The sequence below is a fragment of the Salvia hispanica genome, chromosome 3, assembly GCF_023119035.1.
Source record: "Salvia hispanica cultivar TCC Black 2014 chromosome 3, UniMelb_Shisp_WGS_1.0, whole genome shotgun sequence".
Taxonomy (NCBI): domain Eukaryota; kingdom Viridiplantae; phylum Streptophyta; class Magnoliopsida; order Lamiales; family Lamiaceae; genus Salvia; species Salvia hispanica.
In genome coordinates, this window is record NC_062967.1 from 46,184,114 (window position 1) to 46,207,790 (window position 23,677).

A 23,677-nucleotide genomic window follows, 5' to 3' on the forward strand; every position below is an offset into this window, starting at 1 on the left:
TAAAGGAATGATTTTATAGAAGTGATTGGAGAGGAAAGAAAGAGAGATGAGAGCATGAATGTGTGTTTGTGTGTAAAATGGAGAATGGAGAAGAGTATATATAGAATATATAAAATAAAAAAAATTATTAAAAATATTACCGTTCAACGGTAATATTACCGTTTTTTATTTTAAATTTTTTTTTGAAAAATCTGATTTTTTTTTAAAAAAAATTGAATTATGACGTCATAAATCCGACGCCCACTCCGCGAGTGGGCGTCACGCCAGCAGCCCGCGCGCGCCACGTGGCGCCGGGCGCGTGTCTCGCGAGCTTCGAGGCTTGCCTCGCCGGGACGCGCGTCGGGCGTCGAGACATCTCGTCTCATCAAGACGAGACGCAGAGCCGCAACGCCGTCTCGATGCCGTCTCGTCTCGTCGAGACGAGATCGAGTCCGCAACGAGGCAGCGTTGCGGATGCTCTTATGTCTCTAAATCACTATCTAAAAATACCTATATTTACTAAAATATCATTTATGACCAGCCACATGGTCACTTAGTATTACCTTTTTTTTTTTTTTTTTTATTCCAATAACACCCACGCCAATTCCAACAATATTGTCTACGTCAAACCATAAAAAATTTATTTTCAAAAAACACTTCCTAAAAAGAACCAAAATTACTATACACCCATATTCAGTCATTGTAATCGAGGTTCATGTTTGCACTTTGCAGAAACAGAAATTCTTTTCATGTCTTTTTCTTACAAAAAACAAACACCTTCTTTCAAATAGTAGTGTATCTTTTCTCTTTCTTGGACACTATACCAAATTACCAATCAATCAACCAACACCCTCTCTCTCTCTCTAAAAGCTTTGACTGACTACATGATTGAAGAAAATAGATGAAAACACCATAATCATCAGGTTGAAAATGGAGATGCAGGGAGCAGAAGAAGAACTGGAGAGGAGAAGCAAATTCTTGAACAGTTTGATACAGAAGAAAAAGAATGCAGCTGAGCAGGAACAGAATCATGATCGCATGAATGTGCGTGTGAGAGCCTCGGATATGCCTCTGCCTCTGCAAAATCACGCTTTTAAAACTGCTAGAGACATTATTGATTCCATGGCTTCTCTCAAGCTCGACAGTAAACGCCTCGCTCTTTCCCTCAAAAAGGTCCCTTTTCTTTTTCTTTTTTTATCAGTTTCTTGCTCACTTGCAATTACTGTTTTTTTTTAACTTATCTTGTTTTTGTAACATTTTCCCATATAAAAAGATTGAATTTTTAGCAAAGGGTTCATCTGTTTTTGTGAAATGCGGAATGGTTTCATGGGCTTGTGAAGGCTCTTTAATTCGTTTTATATCTACTATTGGCGCATGATAATGTGTAGTGTTGCTTCATTGATTGCTGAAAGAACTAACCATTTTTTTCTGTTCACCATTCGTTTAGCTAGTTACTAGTAAATGAATAGTAAAGTATGGTGTTATTTTGTGGATGTTGGTTGTGCAGAGTTCTAGGAAAAGCTTTGAAAAGTTGAAACATTACCTCAGTTGCAGTAAAAGTTCATTTTTTTGAGAAGGTGCACTAAAAAATGCTTTCTTTGACTCCTCTTTTTTATCCACAGAAGACCAGCTTTCTTGAAAGCAGCGTGTGCAAGCTTTTACTTTTACTTAGTTCAAAGTTGAATGATACTAGTAAAAACTTAGAAGTGTGTAGTAGATGGTAATGCTATTTGAGATGTGTATGATGAATTACTATCAGCTCACAATTCAGCAAAAAGTTTGACAATGATCATTGCTTCCTACAGTAATCTACCTTTTAAGTTTTCAGCAGTGATATTGGAAGAAACTTGATTTGGAGAAATCACGTTACATGAAGAATATATATTTCTTTCGCACCATTTCTTGCATAAGCTACTTGTTGTTTGATTCATGTGTGTTGTGATTATTAGTACAAGCTTTGTCCGGGGATCATGATAAATGAAGATATTAGGATCATTTATGGTATTTGCAGGAGTTCGACTCAACATATGGTCCGGCATGGCATTGCATTGTTGGAACAAGCTTTGGCTCATATGTGACACATTCCCTTGGAGGGTTCTTATATTTCTCCATTGATAAAGTTTATGTTCTTCTCTTCAAGACTGCTGTGGACCCTTTGGAACAATGATCTACCGTTTCTTGTGTTTAATCCATGTTTTAAGTGGTAAGAAAATGTAGTTGGATTGAGGGGGAAATGTTCAGAAAAAAATGGACAAAAGTACATGGTTTTGGTTGAATGTAGTGTGATGGTTTGAGGAAGTTGATTGTAGATTTAAGCAATTGCATTGGGTTTCTATTTCCTTATGTTGTCATTCAACATATATAGAAAAGAGCATGGTATGCTATGAAGTGTATGTGTTAGCTGAGCAGCAGCAGCAGCAGCATATACCTCAGGATTTGTCTGTGCTACTTGTCACTCTGAATTCAATTGAGAAACACAAAAAGCCCAAATCATGAATCATTGAGAAATTGATGTTTTGATACACAAATGAATGAATCAATACTTTTCTACTACCCCAGCTATGTTACACAAGGAAATTCTCACTCCTAACTCTTCTGGAGAGAACAAAATTGGGTGTGCTGGACTTGTGTTAGGGTTTCAAGCACGACTTAGTCGGAGACATGAATGTGGATATATATTATTACAAATATGCAGCAGTCCATAACACGAAACCAAGTAGTAGTACTAGAGAGTGCCCGTAAAAATCTTTTCTGCACAGAGAGCGCGAATGACCACCAGAAACCGTAGAATTAGTTGATGGAGCGACAGCTGTTGTGTTTGTGAAGGTGCCATTTCTTCCAGCACTGATGCAAAGGAAAATTAGTAAGAAAAACTTGAAAGCAGCAACAACCTTAATATGTTGCATTGAACAAGATAGAGATCAACAAATGGTTTACTCCACATGTATATTAATTGTATCAACTAGCAAATTAATCAGTACCTTCCAGAAAAAATGCAAGAAGCATGACCTGCAGTATGACAAAGCAACCTCTTGTGAGATACTCAAATCATAGATAATTAGTTGCATAAATTCTGTCATGAACAAATGTAGCTGGAAATTCCCAATATAAGAACAGGAAAGTGCTTTCGCGGACTTACTAGGGTCCGTTGTGGTGATGGTAGCAACACCATTAAAGTTACAGGTTCCCTCACCCATTGCCATCCGGTGATAGTATGCATCAAAAGCATATGAAGCATGGCTAGCAACAGTATCAGGTTCATAGCATGGCTGCCCCTGCAATAAAGGAGAGCAATCTACTTTCCCCGGTCCACACGCCCAATCTAATGCTGCCTGTAACATCTTCTTGTCAGCACCTTCCCTTGCAACACAATAAGTCTGATTCGTAGTATCGTTTGCCAACACTGTCCCTGAGCCGGTGAGGCGAAGTATATAAACCGGCACCCCATTGCCATCAAAGAGCCCCCAGTTCTTCTCTGATACGGGTCCTGGCCTAAGATCCTCATTGTATAGTTCGTAAATATACGTACTAACAGCAATTCCAGGATGTTTTGGTGTCCCCGTGTTGTTGAGAATGTGCCTTATGAGGTTACTGTTATATGTGTTGGCATTGTCTAGGGTGGCATCCGGCTCTGATGAGTCACCCTTGGAAGGCCAACCTGACTCTGTCACCACGACGGGGATATTAGTGAAGTTCAGATACGATGTTGCAAAGTACGCTGCATCAACAACAGCATCAAATACATTTGTGTAGTGGAGGAGTGTATTGAGATCAACGGCTTCCTTGGTTGGAAGAAGAGGTCGGAAAAGAGCATAGTCCAACGAAATGGCACCACTAGCTTTCATGTAATCATAATACGGATAAACGTTTAGCATAAGATAAGAGTCTGTAGATTGCAAAAACTTAAGCAACGGCACCATGACAGGTTCCCAAGAGCGATTGAAGAAAGCTTGAGAGGGCGGAAACGGGTCAAGGATTATGGAAGATGAATGTGGAGTGGAAACTTTTATGCGGGAGCCAAGATTAGAAGCCACGAGGGCAGAGTGAATAAAAGTCATTGCCGAGACAAGAACTGGAGCAGCATTCGGAAGCGTGGTTAGAACTTCAGAGCCAACTGCTATCGCAGTTATATTTGTGGCAGGGACGTAAGCAAGAACATTGCGAGAAACCCAATTAGCGGCAGTTGAATTAGACTGCCCAATGCCTAACAGTTGATCATTAGGCACGGATACGGTGACATGTATACCGGTATTAGCAAGAGCTAGTAGCATTGCTCTGTCAGCATCAAAAAGCCTTACATGCCGGATTTGCTGAGATTTTAAAAGGGCCACCACTTGGGTCGGATCTGGCATGTCCGAGAGGGCGGTGCCAATGTTCACTCCGATGAAAGCAGCTGCGCATGAGAAACCAACACAATAAGATGATTTCTGGTTGCTTTATATTGGCAAATCAAAAAATAGATCTTGTGAACTCAGGTTAACTCACTGTTATCCTAATATAGAGAAATATTACCATTTTTATGATCATTCTAAATTTTGCATATAAACTCACAGTTATCCTACACTAAGTCATAGCTTGTGGAGGTGAGGAGCCTACCACATGATTAATTCTTACAGAAAGAACAGCCAATGTATCAAGAAAGCTTAGGCAGATAAAAGCCATGAGGTAATAATCTATCTAAGAAACATTATTTACCAAAAGAATGTTGCAATTATTACCTAATAATGCACTAACTTAAAAACAAAACTTGAAAGCCGCTGACAGACAGTTGTGGAAGGCACTAGTTATTAGCCCATTCGATTAAACAAACTACAAAATATCAACTGATCCATAATCACATGGCTAACATGTCAGATTCCAAACTATTAAAATGGGACAGTCAACAATAAGTTGGGGCACAACATGAGTGTCCTGGCCCTCCCATTACTCAATGGGTCTCCTAAACCACACTTGCATTGTGCTATTCACACACAAACACATACATCAATGAGGGTATGTGTAGAAATATATGGTGAAGATAAAAACCCTGTACATATGGTGTGGGGTCAAGATTACCTCATAGAATCTTTGGTACTACAATTTGTGTCCAAAAGAAAAGCAACATGAGCTGAGCTGGTTAGCAATATACAGAAAACTTCCAATACGGCCAGGAAAATAATTAATTAAGGATTTTCAGTTTATCATTCAAGAGACTTACATGGAAGAACTTGCACAAGCAGAAATATTCATATTTCTTCTAAAAAAAACTCAATCTTTATCATATTTCTTCTAAAAAACCAATCTTTATGTGCACAACAAATTACCCCTAATCCAGACAGCAATAAATCACAAAACTTAATAACAGAGATCGAAGTGCAACTAAATATGAGTTCAGTCAGAAATCCATAAGAAGAAGAAGAAGAAGTAAAACAGAAATTTCAAATAAATGAGCTACCTTCTTCATCAGCGCAAGCAGCAGAAATGGCCACGAGGAAAAGAGCAAGAAGAAATAACCCCATTTGGCGAAGCCTTTATGTTTCTTGAACTACAAAGCTCCAATCCAAAGAGCCAAGTGCCCACGCTATTTGAGCAAAAAGCCAAACAAAATAGGCGGGTGAAGAGTGAGAAGAGAGAGGAAATGAGTGTGTGTGTGTGTGTGTGTGTGTGTGTGGAAGGGGCTGCTGTCTAGAGAGGAATCGATTGTGTGTTTTCAGCTATGTCGTATCACTTTACTGTACTTTGTCAGAAATCGACGGCCAATATTTAATTTCATTTTCTATACTTTCTTTTTTTATTATGCGATTGGCATGCTGTAGGCCGTTTGAACATTGATTGCCTTTTGCCAATTTTAAAGTTCAAACACAAAATTTCCTCTTTGACATAGGAGTATTTCTTTTTCTTTTAACCTCAAATTGAATTATGTAGATTGAATTATAAAATTTAGTCCTTCGTTATCTAATGCAGTGATGTTTAAATCTATGTCTATTTTTTTTTTTTTATCATATGTGAATTTTTTTTTGAATTATGCAAAGGCTACTTTTAGAGCATCCACAATGGTGCTTAGGTCAGCCATATGCCAGCCATTCTCTCTCCTGCCACGTTAGCAACACTAAAAAATCCACCTGCCACATCAAATTTAGGCCAGCCATAGGCCACCGCAATAAAAACAATTCAAAATATACTACATTTACGGAATTAAAATTACTATTAAAATACGGAATTAAATTTACGACACATATACGGGAAAATTCATTAATTGCATTTAAAAAAGTTACATAGATAAAAAAAATTACATGCATAAATAAAGAAAAAAACTATCGCCGTGCAATCCTCCGTGCCCACAACTCTTCAATTATATCCTTTTCGTGTTCGCCGATTGCAATGGTTCGGCTAGCGCGACGAATCGGCTAGGCCGGTCGCTAGCCGACCATTGCGGATGCTCTTAGGATTACTTGTAGAATCTTATGGAACTTAGATCAAAGCTCATTTTTAGTCTTAAATAAATTATTTTGATAGCTTTGGGTACTTGACACTATGAATTTGTCCATTTTTACTCTTAAAGTAACAGTCAAAACAATTTGGACTTTGATTAAACACCGTACCAAAGTTTGCTTCTTAAACATTTTAAATTTTGTGTCTTCAAGGAATGAACATTTTGCTATTTTAGTCATGACTATTATGTTGCGAGCTTCTGGTCCTAAACGTTATGAATTTGTTCTTATTTTGCTAAGAATTCACAAAGCCAATAAACTTTTACAATATTAAAGTTTTATTTACGATGTCAACCCAAATGTTGGCAAGTATAGACGTTTATAGGTAATGAAACATTAGGGACTTTAAAGTTCATTATCCAAATTTTGAAATTTGAAATTTATTTCGATTTTCTTATAAATAAAAAAATTACAATAATAATTAATGATTTTTAAGTGTTTATTAATAATGCTATAAATTTTGAATGGTTGCGACATCACAATTCATTGGCGGTTGTAAATTGTACTAATTCTTAGTTTGGCAAATAGTCCTATTAGGACATTGTCATTACTTTTTGTTTAAATTTAGTTTTCTACATGTGTTATAGAATTGTTGGATTAGTTATAAGGAGATAATGATTAAGAATCGTAGGTAAGAACAATTAAGTTTATGGTCAAGAATATGTTAATGAGTAAGAGAACTAGAGAAGATAGGGAGATTATGGCAGTCAATTTTGAGTAAAAAAAAACTAAAGACGAATCGTTTAGTCCATTTATTGTTGTGCATTTCTATATTTTATGTTTAGGGTAGGTTATGCTTGGTTAGGTACCAGAAACAAATGGTAAATATATGAGTTAAACAATTTTATATATTCGCGGAGCAAGAAGTTGCATTACTATTTCATGGAACTGAAAGCATTATATATGTAGAAAACACACATTATATATATATATACACGCTCCATAAGTTATTAGTGCAACAAAGTTGAAGTACTTGGTTTACAGTAGAAAAACACACACGAGATTTTCATGGAACTGAAAGCATTATATATGTAGAGAAAATTGCATAAATATAATTATCTGGTCATTCCGCCTTCAACGATTGGAGCCATGGATATTCCGCGATTCTGTCTCTCCACATTTCCATGCCATCCTGCAACAAATTAACCACATCCTAAGTATTCTAGTACTATATTTTCACACCTTCCTTTGCTAGAACTAATCTCCCTCTGAATAAGTGAAGTGAAGAAATACTACTATATAGAATTGATTTATCTGTAATGTTGTGTTCAAATCATTTACTAGTATATTGAGATTGCAGCATTTGGGAAAGAAAGACTATACCGATGGTCATGTCGAATCCACGATTCTTAAGCTCGCGATACTCTTGGCAGAGAGCACAAGATTCGCAGAAGCAATGAAGCAAGCAGTCGCAGCAGGGAGATTCGTGGAGGGAGTATTGCTGCCTCATTTTGGAGCGGTAGAAACACGAATAGAAGCACGGGCACCCGGTCACGCACGCTATCAATGTGTACAGTGCTCCATTCTGAATACAAGCTGCAGCATCCCAACTTCATTAGTCAATCACCAGCTATATACGCTTACTCAATCATACTAGTACCATTACTAACAAAAAAAATGAATATGAAAGTTACCACACAATGAGTAAGTGGTAAAAATATGAGCAATAAATAAGAAAATAATGCGATGCAGGGGCAGCAGCGCATTGACGTGGATGGTTCATAACATAAGGTTTATACCGATAATATCCTTTTGTAAGTTAGTTGGGTCGTCTCCTCCAAATTCCTTCATACTATTTCCATAAACTCAACTATTTAATTCGATTAACCGGAAATGAAATTCATATAATTAAATAGGGTTGAAAATTAGATATGTATGCTTACAGCTGGATCCTTTGTCGACGATCTCAGAAATCCGGCCAAATGTAATGCAGGGGCACCAGAACGTCAAGCAACCTGATTAATTATTAACACACCAACTATATTCAGTAATGATATGATAGATTCCAAATTCCAATTGTGAATTAAGTAATTAATTCAGAAACTCACAGTTGCGGACATCGGAAAAGCAACCGCAGAGGCCGGTGGACCATGGCACCTGAGGCTTGGGGGGAAGAGGAGGCCTCGGCTCGGGCTTCTCGGTGTAAAATGTCTGGGTGGAGCTGACCGGGATCCCGGTCGGAGTGGTGTAATCACGCGGCGGAGATGCCGTGGCATCGGAGAATTTCTGGTAGTCGGTGGAGTTGGAGTTGGATGAGTACATGATTGATTCGATGAATCCAACAATGGGATGGGAGTGGGAGAGAGATGATTGGAAATCAAATTGGGGATGGATGAGACAAATATAAATAGACAGTCGGCGAGTCCAGTTGATTGAACGAGTCAACTCGGGTAATTCAGATTAGTCAATGTTGTTTGCTGCAACGCGCTTCAATCTCATATCCAAGTTGTGGAATGTATTAATTATGTATAGTTTATAGTGCATGTGTTACCTCACTAAGAATTTTGTCCAATGGAGGATTTTGTAAATTTCTTTTAGGCATAATAATCGTTTCATTGGAGTTTATTGGACGGTTGATTGGAACGTTCAAAATCGTGTAAATTTCGTCACTTCCGCTGGAAAAAAGTGAAGATATGTACCACTTCATTCATAATTTTAAGTCTTACATCAATTCAACATAAAAATTTTAAAATTGTAAAAAAAATTGAAAAAAATTTTAACATGATTTCCACTTTTTATATAATGATTGTAATACTTTAGTGAAATATGTTTATTATTCAAAATAAGAAAATAACAAATGAAATTTTAATTGTGGATGTGTCTAATGATATAATAAGATAATTGTGTTTTTCATAAGTAACAATTTGTACTTAATTATCCAATAATCTCGTAAAAATATATTTAAAGGACTGCGCAAATTTTAATAAAAAATATTAATTGTAATGTTAGTGGAATAAATATTTCAGCTTAAAAATATCTTAAAATAAAGACAAAGTCCCATAGTCAAAGGAGTACATATGTTGATTATTATCCATAAACTAACTTTAATAAATGTAGACTAATAATAGTATCCACAAACACTTGATATATAATGAAACAAATTCAATATTCTTAACCCTAATATTTATAATGAGTTTGAATAAGTATAAACATTTGTTATATGAAATAAATTCAATATTCTATCTGAAACAGTTCGATGAAATTAGCGGCACCTGTGACCCGTGACCGTGTGTAGGATTTAGAAATTTCGTGGAAGGTATAATGTAAATTACTATCATTGAATGCATAATAATGTCGTTCATCATAATATAGTTATCATAATGACCTTTCAAAGGTTCAAACCATTAAAAAAAAGTCCTTGAATTGCATAATTGAAAAATAAGGTTCAAACCGAGTATAAAACTACGATTGAGTGTCAATGCATATTTCTCAAGAAATATCCGGGATATCAAGCTATGTCTTAATAACAAATTTTTATATATATTATTGAGGCCCCATCTATTAAATACTATCTTATCCAAAAAGTCGCTCAATATATTAGTTGACTATATGTAAAATGTATTGCGACTTACTCATCTTTTTTTTTAAGAAGTTTGTTAACGACAATTTAATACTAATACTTAATAATAGCTTAATGAATATCATAGCCGAAGTAAGAAAATGTATTGCAGTTTTAGGTATGTTCAGTTAACTTTTTAATTTATAAGGGCATGCACAAACTGACCATGGAAAGGAAAACTAGGTGTAATTGATACAAATTGAATGAATAATATATTTTCATAGTCATAGATTCATAATGTTCACCGCTAATTCTACAAGAATGAAATACAGTTTCCACAAAAATACAAGCAACCTTCACAAGATGATCTTTGTAAATATCTAGTGGAGAAACAAGCAAAATCGGCATTGGTTGGGGAAAAAAGGCCTAATGAGAAGGGTTATTATTGATTAGGGGGATGGGCTCTATATATAATATTGTACCAGATTCTCTACAGCTACATTCGTCTAAAAAAATAGACAAAATTATAAATGATACGAATTTTAATGCGAAATTAGTAAGGTATGAGAGAGGGGAATAAAGTGATGAAAAGTAATGTTAATGAATTTTCGGGTCCACATTTAGAATGACATGTATGGTTAGTTTGTTTAAAACTTTTCATATTTAGAATTGATATAACTTTGGTGGACGGTCCAAAATGGTAAAATTAGTCTATTTTTATGGACGAAGGTAACATGTTGTTTGTAACACCCCACTTTTTCGAACTCTAATTTTAGAGTCGAAAATTTAATTTCCTAAATTATGACTTAGGAGACGTGAATTAATTGAGGAACAAAGTTATGACCGAGTCGGGTTTAGGGTTGCGTTGGAAGTTTGAAAAGTCAAACTTGTTGATTATATGGCGTGGCATGCGAATATTTGAATTAAAGGTGAAATTATGTGATGATTTAATTGTTTAAGGGTGAGTGAGATTTTTAGGATACTATTCCATAACCTTTTCCTTGGAATTTTCGATAATCATAGCCTTAGTGGAGAAAATCTCATTTTTCCGGATTTAATTTAATTCTTGGGATATTTATCCAAATTAAATCCAAAACCCAATTATTCTCTATTTCCTAAGAAAAAAAATCGAACCCTATTGTTTTAAGGTGATTTTCGAAAATCACCTATATTTGGGAAGGAAGAATTATTTTATTTTTAATTGATCCCTTATTGATTTCCTTCCATACCTAAAATTTAAATATTCTACCAAATCTTTCCATACCTCAAGGAGATCTTGTCATATCTTATTTTAGTTAATATTAAAGATCCATTCCTTATTTAAAGGAGCAAATACCCGCCTATTTCTTTTCCCAATGGGGAGGATTTTTATTTTTATTTTGCTCCGTGATATTTTATTCTACTCCGTAAAATATACAAAACAAAATCTTGGCTAATTAAAAGCCATATATTTCGAAAATCCCCATGCTTGAACCCTAGATCTTTTTCTTCCTCCCTACTCCACAATATTTGTTTTTAATTAATTATGGAGAATCAAATCTTACCAAATATTCTATATTATTTACCTAAAGATCTTATTGAGCACTATAAATAAGAGAAACCCCTAACCCTAGCCATCACAATTTTCGCCCCCTCCCTCTTTTCCTTCTCTCTCAATTTTCTTCTACTTTACTCAAATAATCCTTCATCCTTTGAGAAGAATTAGAGTTTGAGCCTCACGATTTTTGAAGAACCAAGTCTTTACTTCGTTTCTACCGTTCGTTATTCTCAAAAAGGTATTCTCATATTAATCTTCTTCTTTCTACTCGATTCCTCTTCTTTCTAACCGATTAATCGGTATTCTTGAACCCTCATGCATCTTGTTGAGTGAAAGTGGGATAAAGGGGATATGGAAATATGTATACATGCGTGTGGCGTGTGTGCATGTGGGTGTGGCGAGTGTGTGTGTGTGTTGTGTGTATGTTGGCAAAATACTCTTATGTGACATATGTTGATGTTAGATCTAGAGTTGAGATGCAAATGGAACTTATGTGATGAACATGGCCTTGATTGATGACGTTAAGATAAATCGATGGGAAAAGGGAAAAGCGTTGAGACATGCATGAGTTAGGAGTTTGTGTTGAATCTGATTTGTGATATATGCCTATGTGATTAAAAGGTGAAACCTCGGTTGCGAAGCAGGATAACAAAGGAAAGAACATACTTGAAATCTAAGCAGTCGAGGTGGGCTTTACTCTTAAACTCTTTTATGTGCAAATATATGAATGTGGAGAAATAAGGATGGTTTAACTGTTATGTCATGCCTATTTTTGTTTTGTGATGATATTGTGTGCCTGATGCCTAGTTTGTGAGTACGCTCCATTAGGCTACAGTGGCTATGGATATGTTTAAACGAATTCGGGTCTGAGTACGGGCCGCAAACCCTACCAGGCTGTGTACACGGTGGGATCGGGAGCCGTCCTTGCTAGTCGGCCGGTCTCGTGGGCGAAAAGTGTGGCCACACTTTCGTCGCACTATGGAAATGATGAGATTGTGGAAAGTGATGAGGAAATTGGGGAGTTGTTTGATTGGCCAATCTATGGAAATATTTTTGTGATACTCGTTGAATATTTATTTTGAAAAGTGTAAAACCTCGAGTTCACTATGGTAAGGGTGGCATAACTTATAAAATGTTTTGGCAACGAGTTCACTGAGTATTTTAAAATACTCAGCCTTGCATGTGTTTTCCTTATGTGCAGGTTGAACGACGACGAGCAGTGGCGGGTGTTGAGCATATTAACTAATTAAGATGGGTGTTTTGAACTTCAAGCGTAGTTGTGTCTCCATACATAGCTGCACTTTCTCTTGGTCGTTTCCGCTGAATTTTCTTTGAAACACTTTAGTATTATTTGGATATTTTGCACTTGTTCCTTTCGTTTTAGAATCTTGAGACATCTTGTGATATCATTGGGATTTATTGAACCCTTCAGTTTTGATCATACTTTATAGTACTTATCCTTCATTTATTTCTCTTGATTAAACCTTTGACTTGCGACTCTGATAGTCCGTTTTATACTTAGGTCAAGCCTCTTTAAATGGAACTCTAGCCTATGTTAAACTCTTTTAAGTCAGTTTTGGTAGCAGTCGCCGCATTTATTGTACCCTAGGAGGGCGGACTGTTACATTGTTGGCTACCATGTTCGCACAATATATCTGACATGTTTAAGATGGTGGAAATCCGATCCAACCGAATAACTTTTGTAGCTATAGCACCCATGTCAATCCACTTTTTACTCCTCTGAATTCAGCTTCTATATTTGAAAGTGTAACCACCTTATGTTTCTCACTATGTCATGCCCCAAGATATCCTCCAACAAAAGTGAAGTAACCTGTTGTGGAGCCATGCACTTCCAAATGCTTATGTTTTCCGAACACAATTTCATGTCCAAAGGTCCCTTTCAGGTATCTCATAATCTGAAGAGTTGCTTCTAGGTGATCAGCTTAAGGACGGTACACGAATTGATTTTACATGAGAAATGAAAAACGAGCAACAAACGTTAGTTTCCACATGATTTGCAACATTGTATCAACTATACATACCATATATAGGTTCTAACTTTCTTCAGAAGCATAAGTATTGTTGATGGTTGAGATTGAGTACAATTTAAGCGGGGAACTGCGGAAGCAGAGACAAATGGCACGCTGATCTGTAGGAGTTGGAGAGACCGGTAAAAACAGTATCACCTGTTTCAATAGGGCTGAACTTAATAAGTGCTGCAGGAAGCAAATCCTCTTCTTCAAATGTGATTCCTCTCTCTCCTTCCATTGCTCACCAACTAATACAAGAAAAGGTTCACATTGTGTTATCTTTACTCAGTCAAAATAAAATGCTATAGAAGATCACAGCTTTTGGCATATTTTGTTGAAGATAATTGGTTCAGTATATATATTCAAAGGAGAAATCGGTTGATCGAGTACATCAAACAAATCAGTAAGATGAGTAAACAGAAAAAAAAAAAAAAAAAAAAAAAAAAAAAAAAAAAATGCAACAAAAGTTCATTCTCAAGTTACTAACAATAACATACAGTAAATCACAAGTACAGTAAATTGGTTACTAATTCAATACTCCCTCCGTCCACGAATAAGAGTCCCGTTTTCCCATTTTGGTCCGTCCACGAATAAGAGTCCCGGTTCATAATTACCATAAATGGTAAAGAGACCTCACATTCCACTAACTCATTCAACTCACATATCATTTAAAACTAATATATACAAGTGGGACCCCTATTCCACTAACTTTCTTCCATCCATTTTTCTTAACATTTCTTAAAACCCGCGCCATTTAGAAATGGGACTATTAATCGTGGACGGAGGGAGTAGTTGATAAAGCCTGTAAAAAAATATACTAGTATATGAAATGACTTGTATATTGTTCCCATGGAAATATAGCTTGAAGTACCACTCCATCAGGTAAATGTATTCTAACAACTGTTTTATTATATTGCCTTCTTGCAGCTTTGGCCTGCTTTTCTCTATATGATTTAGGAACAAGAAGCTTAGATTCCTCTAACTTTTTCCTCCTTGGCTCTGCTTCCCATATCACTTCTTCAGTGGAAAGGTTGTAGAAAGAATCGGGTAGCTCTATTCTTGCTGCTATGTTCTCAGGGACAGAAAAGAATACCCGAATCTAATTTCAAGAATGAGCAAAGTCATTATAATTCACTCTCAGATAGTCAAAGGAATATAAAGCCATGATCTGCTGTTAGGTGAACTCAACTCAAGATGTTGCAGGAGAGAACACAGGAGCAGTAATAAGCAACGTTCTCAACTTTAACTGAATTAGCAGGCATTATTTTCAAGTGCTGAAGAATGATACCTCCACCTCAAGGAGTATGAAATAGGTTAGTGTTTTTTAGGGAGCAATAGGTTACTAATTGTAGCTTAAGGTTCGTAGTTGCTACTCAAACATAACTGAGATGAAACTTAGAATAATAGATAGAAATCATAAGACAATTAATGTAACTGCCAAACTACATAAACAGAATGTGTGGCATCTCTGAATAAAGAACATTTTACAAGACACAATAGTTGAGTCCAATAGTCACCAGATTATGTGATCCCAAAAGCAGACAAAAATATTGCATAAAGCAATTGAAATCTAATTTCTATATCATGAGTAATTCTGAGCAAAAGAATTCCAGCAATTTTTGTAACAAATTCTGAATCAGAAGTTTGCGTGAGCTGCACAAGGGTAGCTATATCTTCAAATATCAAAAGTTGAAAAGATTTCATCCAACGCTGATGTACCATAAAAGACATAATCATAAGCTATTAGCTAGATTTGATAAAGATACAAACTCAGCAGAGGAATCATGGAGTATCCAAGGTAACAATCTACCAAACAAGGAGTCAACAAAGCTAGCAGGGTTATACTTATAGTACCTGTCTATCAAACTCTCAATAGGTTTCTCCAACTTAACTGGAGCAGCAGAATGCAGATGGTATATCTTCCTCTTCCCGGGAGTGACTTAGGGTCGGGCTCTCTGCTCTCCGACTTATGCTTGGAAATAGTGTTTGTCTTTGGATTGGAGGGCTTTGAATTAGACAATGCAGGTGGACACAACACTGAGTGCGACTGCGGAGGCGGCGATGACGTAGTGGAACATCCCAAATCCTTGAATGATTGTCATCTTTCACTTCATCCATTCTCCTACTTATTCAATCAACGATCACTTAAGATTGTCAAAACAGTACGATTGGTACTACGTTTCCGTGCGTATGGATGGTAGATTGGTAGTAGATTCTTGGGGATATTATGGACTCGGAAAAAATTGATTAATTAATGTGATTTTTGGTGGCAAATTTGATTGAATTCTATTGAGTTGATTTATTGAGTTACCTGGTATGTGATGAGCTGTGCGGTGGTTTAATTCGCCGTCTTTCAATGTGCATTTGATGGTAAACAAATTACATACTGTCATGTTTTGGAAGTGAGACAAACATACTTCAACGAATTAATATTGTTGAAGCATTCCTTTTATTTTTGGGAGAATCATGGATATGTCTTAGTGCAACAAATTTTTCTTCTTATAAGATTTCATAGAAACAATTTTACACAATAATTTGAAAACCGAAACTATAATGTTGTGATTCAGAATTTGTGAAATAGAGGAGATTTAACATGAGGTACACATATTTAACTATGTATCTTTACTAAAAATTTGGTGAAATTAAGTTTAAGAAATTATTAATTTATTAAAATTATTTAATACTAATATCTATCCTTTATGTTTTCTAAAATATTGGGCGTGTTTGATAAGTTAGTAATATCAAGATAAAGAATTATATATGGACATTTCTAATTGTTTGATACCATAATTAAGCTTAACTCAAAACTCAATATAAGACATGGCTCTATCCAATCTTACCAAAATTATAACTTTAACCATGTTTATGTAACCCACCAATTTGTTAAGTTAAGTATGTTATATAATATACTATACAAATTTAGATAATTTCTTTTCGATCAAAGAACAACGAAAAAAATCATATCTTTGTATATCTTGACATGAAGCTCGTATTTCTTATCGTGTTTTACATATCTTCTCATATCCTATTTTTTTTATCAAACGAGTCCTTAGTATTAGTTGGCCTTGACGATTACGTATGTTTTGTCTTCCTCTATATACATAATATGTCACTAACTTCTAAAGTGGTCTTTAATCCAATCAGTTTGAGGTACAAGATATTACGACTCATCTATACATATATAAAAGGCGAGTTTTGGCCGTAATTTGATATATTTAAAAGTTATGGGGTGAATTTGAATTATTATAAAATATGTAACTCTCATGAATATTTATTTAAATATTTTAATGCTTTGACTAATCTTTAAATAGGATAATGAGCATTTAACAAATTTTGTAACCTCTATTCTCTTAATTTTATAATTTATGATGTTTTAATTTCATGATTTCTCATATTCTAATTTTGTGCCTATAAAAAGCATAGAGTTGTAGATGAATTACACATTCACCATTCTCTCTCAAGCTCTCAACATTTTATTGTATATTTTAGAGTATTGCTCAACTTTTGGAACTCCATCAAGTTCATCGGTGCCAGCGGGTTTGAGAAGTTATACACGTTAGGAGGAAGACGTTTCATCTTTGGGGATAATACGTCAATTCGAAAGTACTAACCGTGATGTACTTTGTCGTGCGGAAAGAGGGTTTTTCTCAACTAGACTTATAGTTCGGTTTATTTTATAATTTTCGTTGTAATTTCCATTTCATTTTTTTTATTGCAATAGTTAGAGTACTGCGTGTATATGGTTCGAGAATTCTATGCTAATATTTTTTACAATTCTTAGAGATGGAAGAATTGTAACATCCTTAACTCAAACAAGCATAATGTTTATCTTCATCTTTACACAATCTATTATTTTATATATTTATATTCCAACTTGTGTTGTAATTATATTATATGGTGTCTCAAAAATAATATTTTATGACTTATGATGAATTAATAAGTGGTGCATAATATGTATATTTGCAATGAGATAATTAAACCTTTCAAAATAGAGTTGATCAAACAATTAGTTGTTCAAACAAAATAAAATAGTCTACAACCAAATTTTGGTTTACTAATAATACTATTGTTGAAATTAGGATTTGGCACTTAATTGTTCCGGGATACAACTGATTTTCTATAGAGAATCTAATTATCTTATATATAGGTGATCAACTAAGTAAAATATATACTTATTAAATATATTTTACAAAAAGAAAATTTGCAGCATTGAGAATTGTAAAGTAGCATAAAAAATAATATAGATTTTTCATATTCCAACAAGCCACGTTTAAAAGTACAATAAATAAAGGTAAACGTTCCAACATTCAAAAGGGCTATCATTATTCATTAATATAATAGTGTTAATTCAACCAATTAATGTAATATTTTTTGTATAGTTTATCATTTGAATTTTTTTATGTTCATAGTTTTGACATTTTGAATATTATGAGTTATCGATTTATTATTTTGTTAAAAGTGTGATATACATTATTTTTAGTTGAGAAATATGAAGGATTGTTTTAAACATATTTTTTAAATGTATCTAACACTTGATATAGTCTCTTCATCGTTGTCCAAATAATTGTGTCTACCTTGATTCCATTTCAAATATGTTTAATTTTATGTTTTTAAGTGTAAAATGCATCGAGGAGCATATATTTATTGAATTTTTATTATATGTATATTTTTCTATTTTTAAATTTTATATAGTTATATTTTCATATTTTAATTAATCAATTAACAATTTAAAAATATGTGATAAAAAAAATATTTTGTCGTGCATCGCACGTGGGTTAACACTAGTTCATATAAAAGAGAAAAAAAAGTAGCTATTTTATCATTAATACGGGATCATGGATATGTTTAGGAAGTAGTAGCAAATTACTCTATAAAGAAGGCAAATTCCCTAACAAGAAAATATTTTGTTGTAGAAAATTTGAGTCTTGAATCATCCTACAGTGTTTCAAGACCCAAAAAAAATTCACTGTGACAATCTTTATTCTTTATTTTTGTACTGTTTGGTCACTTCACTGAAAAAATATCTCAATTTCGGCATCGCTTTTGCTGTCTCTCAGACACACACACACACACATTCACATACATACATGAATTAATGAAGAAGTAAGCGAGAGATCATCTTCTGCACAGCTAATGAAGAAGGAAACGAGAGATCATCTTCTGCAAAGCTTCTCCAAACCAAATACCAATACACGACGTCTTCTTCAATCACAAATTTTCCGCAGCCGCCGCACAACATCCGCCGCCGATGGCCTACCACTAGGCTGCCGCGACGTGCACGAAAGCGCCACGAGCAATAGCTCAACCACCTGATCCTCCGACTCCTCGCGCCCAATCAGACTCGGATCGATCACCGCAGCCGTCCCCTTGTCCTCCACCACCGTCTGCACCCAATCAGGCAGCGCCACGCCTTCCTCCGTCAGAATCCCGTCGGGCTCCCTCCCCGTCAGCAGCTCCAGCAGCAGCACCCCCAGCCCGTACACGTCCGCCTTCTGCGAACCCACGCGCGTGTCCAGCACCTCCGGCGCCCTGTACCCGTTCAGGCTCGAGCTCGACGCAACCAGCCGCGCCAGCCCGTACTCCGACACGCGCGCCTCGTAGTCCTCCGTGATGAACACGTTCGACGACCTGATGTTGCCGTGCACGGTCCCGGACCCCACCGAGTGGAGATACTCGATCCCTGATGCCACCCCCACCGCGATCCTGCACCTCGTTTCCAGCGATAGTGACTGGTTACTCATTCCTGTCATCGATAAAGACTGCAGTGTCAGTTTTATGTTTCTAAAGAATAGTAAACTAACTTTATAGTGAAAATGTTTTTAAAAATAGAAAATGGACTAATTTTATATCTCACCATAAGAGTGGAGAGCGGCGGCGAGGCTGCCTTTGGGCATGGGGCGGTAGACAAGGAGCTTCTCCTCCGTACCGTAGAAGTAGCCACGGAGAGGCTCGAGATTCCGGTGAAGAAGCGATCCGACTTCCTCGATTTTGACTCTGAACTCGGCCTCGGGAACAGAGACATTCTTCAACCTCTTTACAACCACTTGAATTCCGCTCTCAAAATACGCCTTATACGTTGATCCGATCGTCCCTTTCCCCATCACCTCCGCGGAGGCGCTCAGCAGCTCCTGCAAACTGAAAACCGCATCCTCTTTCCCCAAAAACACCAATCCATCGCTCTCCTTCTTCGTCTCCAAATATTCATTGTTGCGCCAGTTGTATTGCTCTGTATCTGGAGTCCTAATGTCGCCGGCGGGGGAACGCGGGGCCGGAGATCTGTGCGGTAACACTTTTCTGCTTCTGTATGTTTTCCACAAAACGAAGGCAACACAGAGAATTATAAGCAATGCAGCGAATGATCCTATTGCGATTCCGGCTATTGCGCCGTCGGAAAGGTTGTTTCCACCATTACTTGAGCAAGAAGGAAGAGGTCTGCCACACAGAGAGGTTCCTAAAAAGGATTGATCGGAAAAATTGGCTAATGTGGACGGAATTGATCCGGTTACATCGATGTTGAAGGAAACGTTGAAATTTCTGAGGTTGGTTAGGTTATTCCAATCAGGAATTGGTCCGGTCAACTGGTTGCTTTCCAGATACAAAGTCCTCAAATTAATGAGGTTGTTGAAATTGGTGGATAGATTTCCGGAGAATCTGTTTCCGGCGAAATTCACACGCAGGAGATTCGTTAACGTGAAAAAGGTATCCGGGATCTCGCCGGAGAAGCTGTTCCCTGACAGGTGGATATCCTCGAGGTAAGTGCACGACGCTAAATCGGAAGGGAGTTGGCCGGAGAGGGCGTTGTTGCGGAGGCTGAGCACCCGGAGTTCGGTGAGGTTTCCGACGGAATTCGGCGGGAGGGTGCCTCTGAGGCCGCTGCCTGGGAGGCGGAGCTCGACGACGCGGTTGGTTGTGGCGTTGCATACGACGCCCCGCCACGAATTGCAAGGGGAGGAGCCGGCGGTGGTGTTCCAGCGGAGGGTTTGGCCGCCGACGGCCTCTTGTAGGCGGAGGAGGGCGGAGCGGTCTGCGGCGAGATCGGAGAATACGGGGATGAGGGAGACGAGGAGGTGGAGGAAGAGGAAGAGGTGGTGGTGGTGGTGGTGGTGGTGTGACATTTTATTATGGTGTGAAATTGAAATGTTAGGATGATTTTGTAGAAGCTGATTTATGCAAAGATTGATTGCAAATTGCTAAATTGAGTTATTTTGATGATGGTAGAGCGACAGTCAACGATCACTTGCGCGTTGAGGATTGACTTGATGTTGCAAGGAATTGACGGCTGCCGTGACTATTCCATTGTGTTCATTTTGGTTTACATGACTCATATTCAAATTAGGACAAATATAGATTTATTGCTTTAGTATTTTAATTAGAGGAATGTTCATTACGTGTGCCTAGCATTATATAATCATTGTGCACTAAAGTATAAAAATAGATGGTCTCATGAATTTTGGCAGGTTATGTATGATTGTATTCTACTTCCGATTCAGATTTCATTTGATGCACTTCTTTCTTTCTTCAATTTATCACAAAATTTAATCTCTACTTATCTTTGCAATTTGTGCAATACTTGTTTACTATTGGTGAGTTTTACGGGCGCTCGTGACGAACGGCTGCCAGATTAGGCAGGTTGAGAATTGTGGGAGCCTACTGGTAAATGGGAATTAGGTATTCAAACATTTTGCCAAATAATTGACAATTTTGTTACCTCGAGTTAACTAACTTTTTATTATAAACGTAACATGAGATTTTCAGTTAGCTAACAAGCTTCATATGCTTTTCTTTTATGAAATTGACTAAACGGACATGTTAATTGGTTTATTAAAGTTGCAATTTATCGAATGAAAAGAGTCCTTTGTTATAAAAATATGTGGACCAAATTTTGGATTCAAACATTGTTTAACACTTTTTTTTCTGATTCTATTATGGATTTGAGTCTACAACTTTAAAGTTAGACATTTTATGGAGAATAATTTCCTCTTAATGTTATAAACTTTCACAAAATCTACTATATTGTTCACACACTTTTTTTAGAGAAAGAACCAAAAGAAAAAGGAAAGCACAATATTTTACCCGCACATTTCCTCATATTCACCGTGTAATTAAAGTTAGACATGTTAATTAGAGTTGCTTCCATTTTTTCCTCCGTTTTTCCATATGATTGGTTTGGAGAATGATTATATTCCATCCGAGATCTTTTAAGGGATGTGTTTAATTTACTTATGTAGAATAAAATAATACTATTATATTTTATGCATACAAGAGTACGATTCATTAATTGTTTAATTTATTTTTTTTAAGAGTTTTTTTTTTTGGTACATGTCAATTATAATGAAAGACTACAAAATGGTATACAAATACACCACACCAATAATTCAAACTTGGGAAAAGGCAGAAAAAAGGTAGGCCATCATTTATTAATGACAAGGAGTTATAGAAAATAGCATTCGTGTATGACTTATTCAAAAAACAACTTTTTCGAGAATTACAAATAATTCTATGCCATAATATTTTCTAGACCAGTTCTCCTATATAGACACGCGTTAAATGCATCAATTATTAGAAATGAGTTATCCATCCATTAAAAATTTTTATAATAGAGAGTTTTATCCACACTTATATAGAGAAGTTAGGATCATCACCAAGTCGATATGCGACAAGATTTAAGAGTTTTAACATTAATCACAACAAATTAAAATATTAGTCCTAATAATTCTCTTAATTAAAGTATTAATTAGATTGGTTGATTAGGATGATTAACGATAAATATCCATTTTGGACTTTGACTTATTTTGATTAGTTATCATACGGAGTATAAATTAGTACTTCCATGTTTTATCTCTATTCATACCGATTTGTTTGTTGATCAATTTGTCAAGTTTTGATAGAACAATGCCATAAAAAAAAGTCAAGAATAGAAGTATAAAACTTACGGTGTACTATAGTTTACGCCTTTGGAGGAAAGAAAGTAATGTTTGGGTTGTTTTTTCTCCACTAATGACATGGTCTTATAAGCTATAAAGTTTAAACCCTACAGCCATTTCTTGGTGGACTGTGCATCATGCCTATATAGAAAAGTCTAAGCTCAATTCTCTCATTTAATCTAGTTGACCAGAGCTTAAAAATTTTTGATGCTATTAAATTGAAGAAATTAATTATTTTATCATTGCAGATGACAAGTTGAAAGCTTCGATTCGAGAGTGCTAGGCTTATATATCGTCTAGCAAAAAGAGGATTTCATCTAATCAACTATATAGTTTATTCTGGTAACTTTAATACTACAGTTTATCTCTTGTTCTTTTAATCTTATATATTCGAGTTACAATCTGGCGTGTAGCAACTAGCCATTAGTACTATAGTTTAATCTCTTGTTCTTTCTAACTTATATATTTTCACATTTTCGGTATATGGTGGGACTATTAGTCCTTGTGAATTTAATTTGGAAAAGATTGAAATAAAATCGAATAAGTATTGATATTTTTAATAATTCTTTTTTAGATTAATAAGAGGCTTGATTATGTTTTTAATTATTCTTTAAATAAGAATCTAAAAAAGAAAAGAGATGGGCCCATCGATTACATATACCCTCTATGGGCCTTTATAATTAATCCTTTTCTACCATTCCTCCTTTGGGCTTTGGTGTTCTCATAGAGCCATCATCAAAGTTGGGCCACAGTTTTCCTAAACTGGCAAACTCAAGTTTATAGAAATACGAGAAAAATTGGCTAGAATAAAATATTTACTATTACAAAATATGTGCAGAGTGATGTGAATCCAGGACTTGCCAAACCATTAGAAGGAATGAAGGTATCCAATGAACCATATCAGAGCTGGGGTCCGTTTCAAACATCAATATACCTATTAAGATGGTGTCCAAATGCTCTTCTATGACCACCATTGTCTTCATCGTCAAAAGAGTTTCGCGTGGGTACCTAACACGCCTCAATCGGAACCCGGATGAGGAAGTGATGGTCGTTTTACAAAAGTCGCACAGTTCAACAAGCAAAACGCCAGACCACAGAGAGTTTGCCCGGCCTGGAGAGGAAAAACGCCCGACCCGGGCGTTTTTGTGAGACTTGCGATTTTTTCTCCTTTTTCCTCTTTTGTTTTGCACTTTAACCTGTAGTATAAATACCAATGTCTAGGTTTTTTGTCATTAGCT

General features: G+C 36.1%; 4 protein-coding genes across 4 annotated transcripts; 1 reads left to right on the forward strand and 3 right to left on the reverse strand.

Moving 5' to 3' along the window:
- Positions 1-733: 733 nt before the first annotated feature.
- LOC125211242 (dynein light chain 1, cytoplasmic-like) lies at positions 734-2,318 on the forward strand. The gene is made up of 2 exons (XM_048110969.1): positions 734-1,152; positions 1,991-2,318. The coding sequence occupies exons 1-2, from the start codon at positions 910-912 to the stop codon at positions 2,144-2,146; spliced, it is 399 nt and encodes a 132-aa protein (XP_047966926.1). The 5' UTR covers positions 734-909; the 3' UTR covers positions 2,147-2,318.
- A 128-nt stretch (positions 2,319-2,446) lies between these two features.
- On the reverse strand, positions 2,447-5,833 carry LOC125211235 (glucan endo-1,3-beta-glucosidase 3-like). Its single transcript, XM_048110958.1, has 4 exons — positions 5,414-5,833; positions 3,119-4,372; positions 2,961-2,988; positions 2,447-2,823 (listed from the first exon to the last, which is right to left on the reverse strand). The coding sequence occupies exons 1-4, from the start codon at positions 5,475-5,477 to the stop codon at positions 2,661-2,663; spliced, it is 1,509 nt and encodes a 502-aa protein (XP_047966915.1). The 5' UTR covers positions 5,478-5,833; the 3' UTR covers positions 2,447-2,660.
- A 1,520-nt stretch (positions 5,834-7,353) lies between these two features.
- On the reverse strand, positions 7,354-8,786 carry LOC125211239 (protein PLANT CADMIUM RESISTANCE 2-like). The gene is made up of 4 exons (XM_048110961.1): positions 8,498-8,786; positions 8,333-8,404; positions 7,773-7,985; positions 7,354-7,581 (listed from the first exon to the last, which is right to left on the reverse strand). Exons 1-4 carry the CDS (start codon positions 8,709-8,711, stop codon positions 7,505-7,507), a joined length of 576 nt encoding a protein of 191 aa, XP_047966918.1. The 5' UTR covers positions 8,712-8,786; the 3' UTR covers positions 7,354-7,504.
- A 9,613-nt stretch (positions 8,787-18,399) lies between these two features.
- On the reverse strand, positions 18,400-20,699 carry LOC125211232 (probable inactive receptor kinase At1g48480). Its single transcript, XM_048110954.1, has 2 exons — positions 19,370-20,699; positions 18,400-19,258 (listed from the first exon to the last, which is right to left on the reverse strand). The coding sequence occupies exons 1-2, from the start codon at positions 20,628-20,630 to the stop codon at positions 18,720-18,722; spliced, it is 1,800 nt and encodes a 599-aa protein (XP_047966911.1). The 5' UTR covers positions 20,631-20,699; the 3' UTR covers positions 18,400-18,719.
- Between the last annotated feature and the right edge of the window lie 2,978 nt (positions 20,700-23,677).

Coding starts and splice junctions, on each gene's coding strand:
- LOC125211239 (XM_048110961.1), bottom strand. CDS start 8,711: ATGTACTCATCCAACTCCAACTCCACCGACTACCAGAAATTCTCCGAT. Junction 7,986..8,332: donor CGTCGACAAAGGATCCAGCT/GTAAGCATACAT, acceptor GGGATGCTGCAG/CTTGTATTCAGAATGGAGCA. Junction 7,582..7,772: donor TGGATTCGACATGACCATCG/GTATAGTCTTTC, acceptor AATTTGTTGCAG/GATGGCATGGAAATGTGGAG.
- LOC125211232 (XM_048110954.1), bottom strand. CDS start 20,630: ATGTCACACCACCACCACCACCACCACCACCTCTTCCTCTTCCTCCAC. Junction 19,259..19,369: donor CGCCGCTCTCCACTCTTATG/GTGAGATATAAA, acceptor TATCGATGACAG/GAATGAGTAACCAGTCACTA.
- LOC125211235 (XM_048110958.1), bottom strand. CDS start 5,477: ATGGGGTTATTTCTTCTTGCTCTTTTCCTCGTGGCCATTTCTGCTGCT. Junction 4,373..5,413: donor TGCTTGCGCTGATGAAGAAG/GTAGCTCATTTA, acceptor TCTCATGCGCAG/CTGCTTTCATCGGAGTGAAC. Junction 2,989..3,118: donor CATCACCACAACGGACCCTA/GTAAGTCCGCGA, acceptor GTCATACTGCAG/GTCATGCTTCTTGCATTTTT.
- LOC125211242 (XM_048110969.1), top strand. CDS start 910: ATGGAGATGCAGGGAGCAGAAGAAGAACTGGAGAGGAGAAGCAAATTC. Junction 1,153..1,990: donor TCGCTCTTTCCCTCAAAAAG/GTCCCTTTTCTT, acceptor TGGTATTTGCAG/GAGTTCGACTCAACATATGG.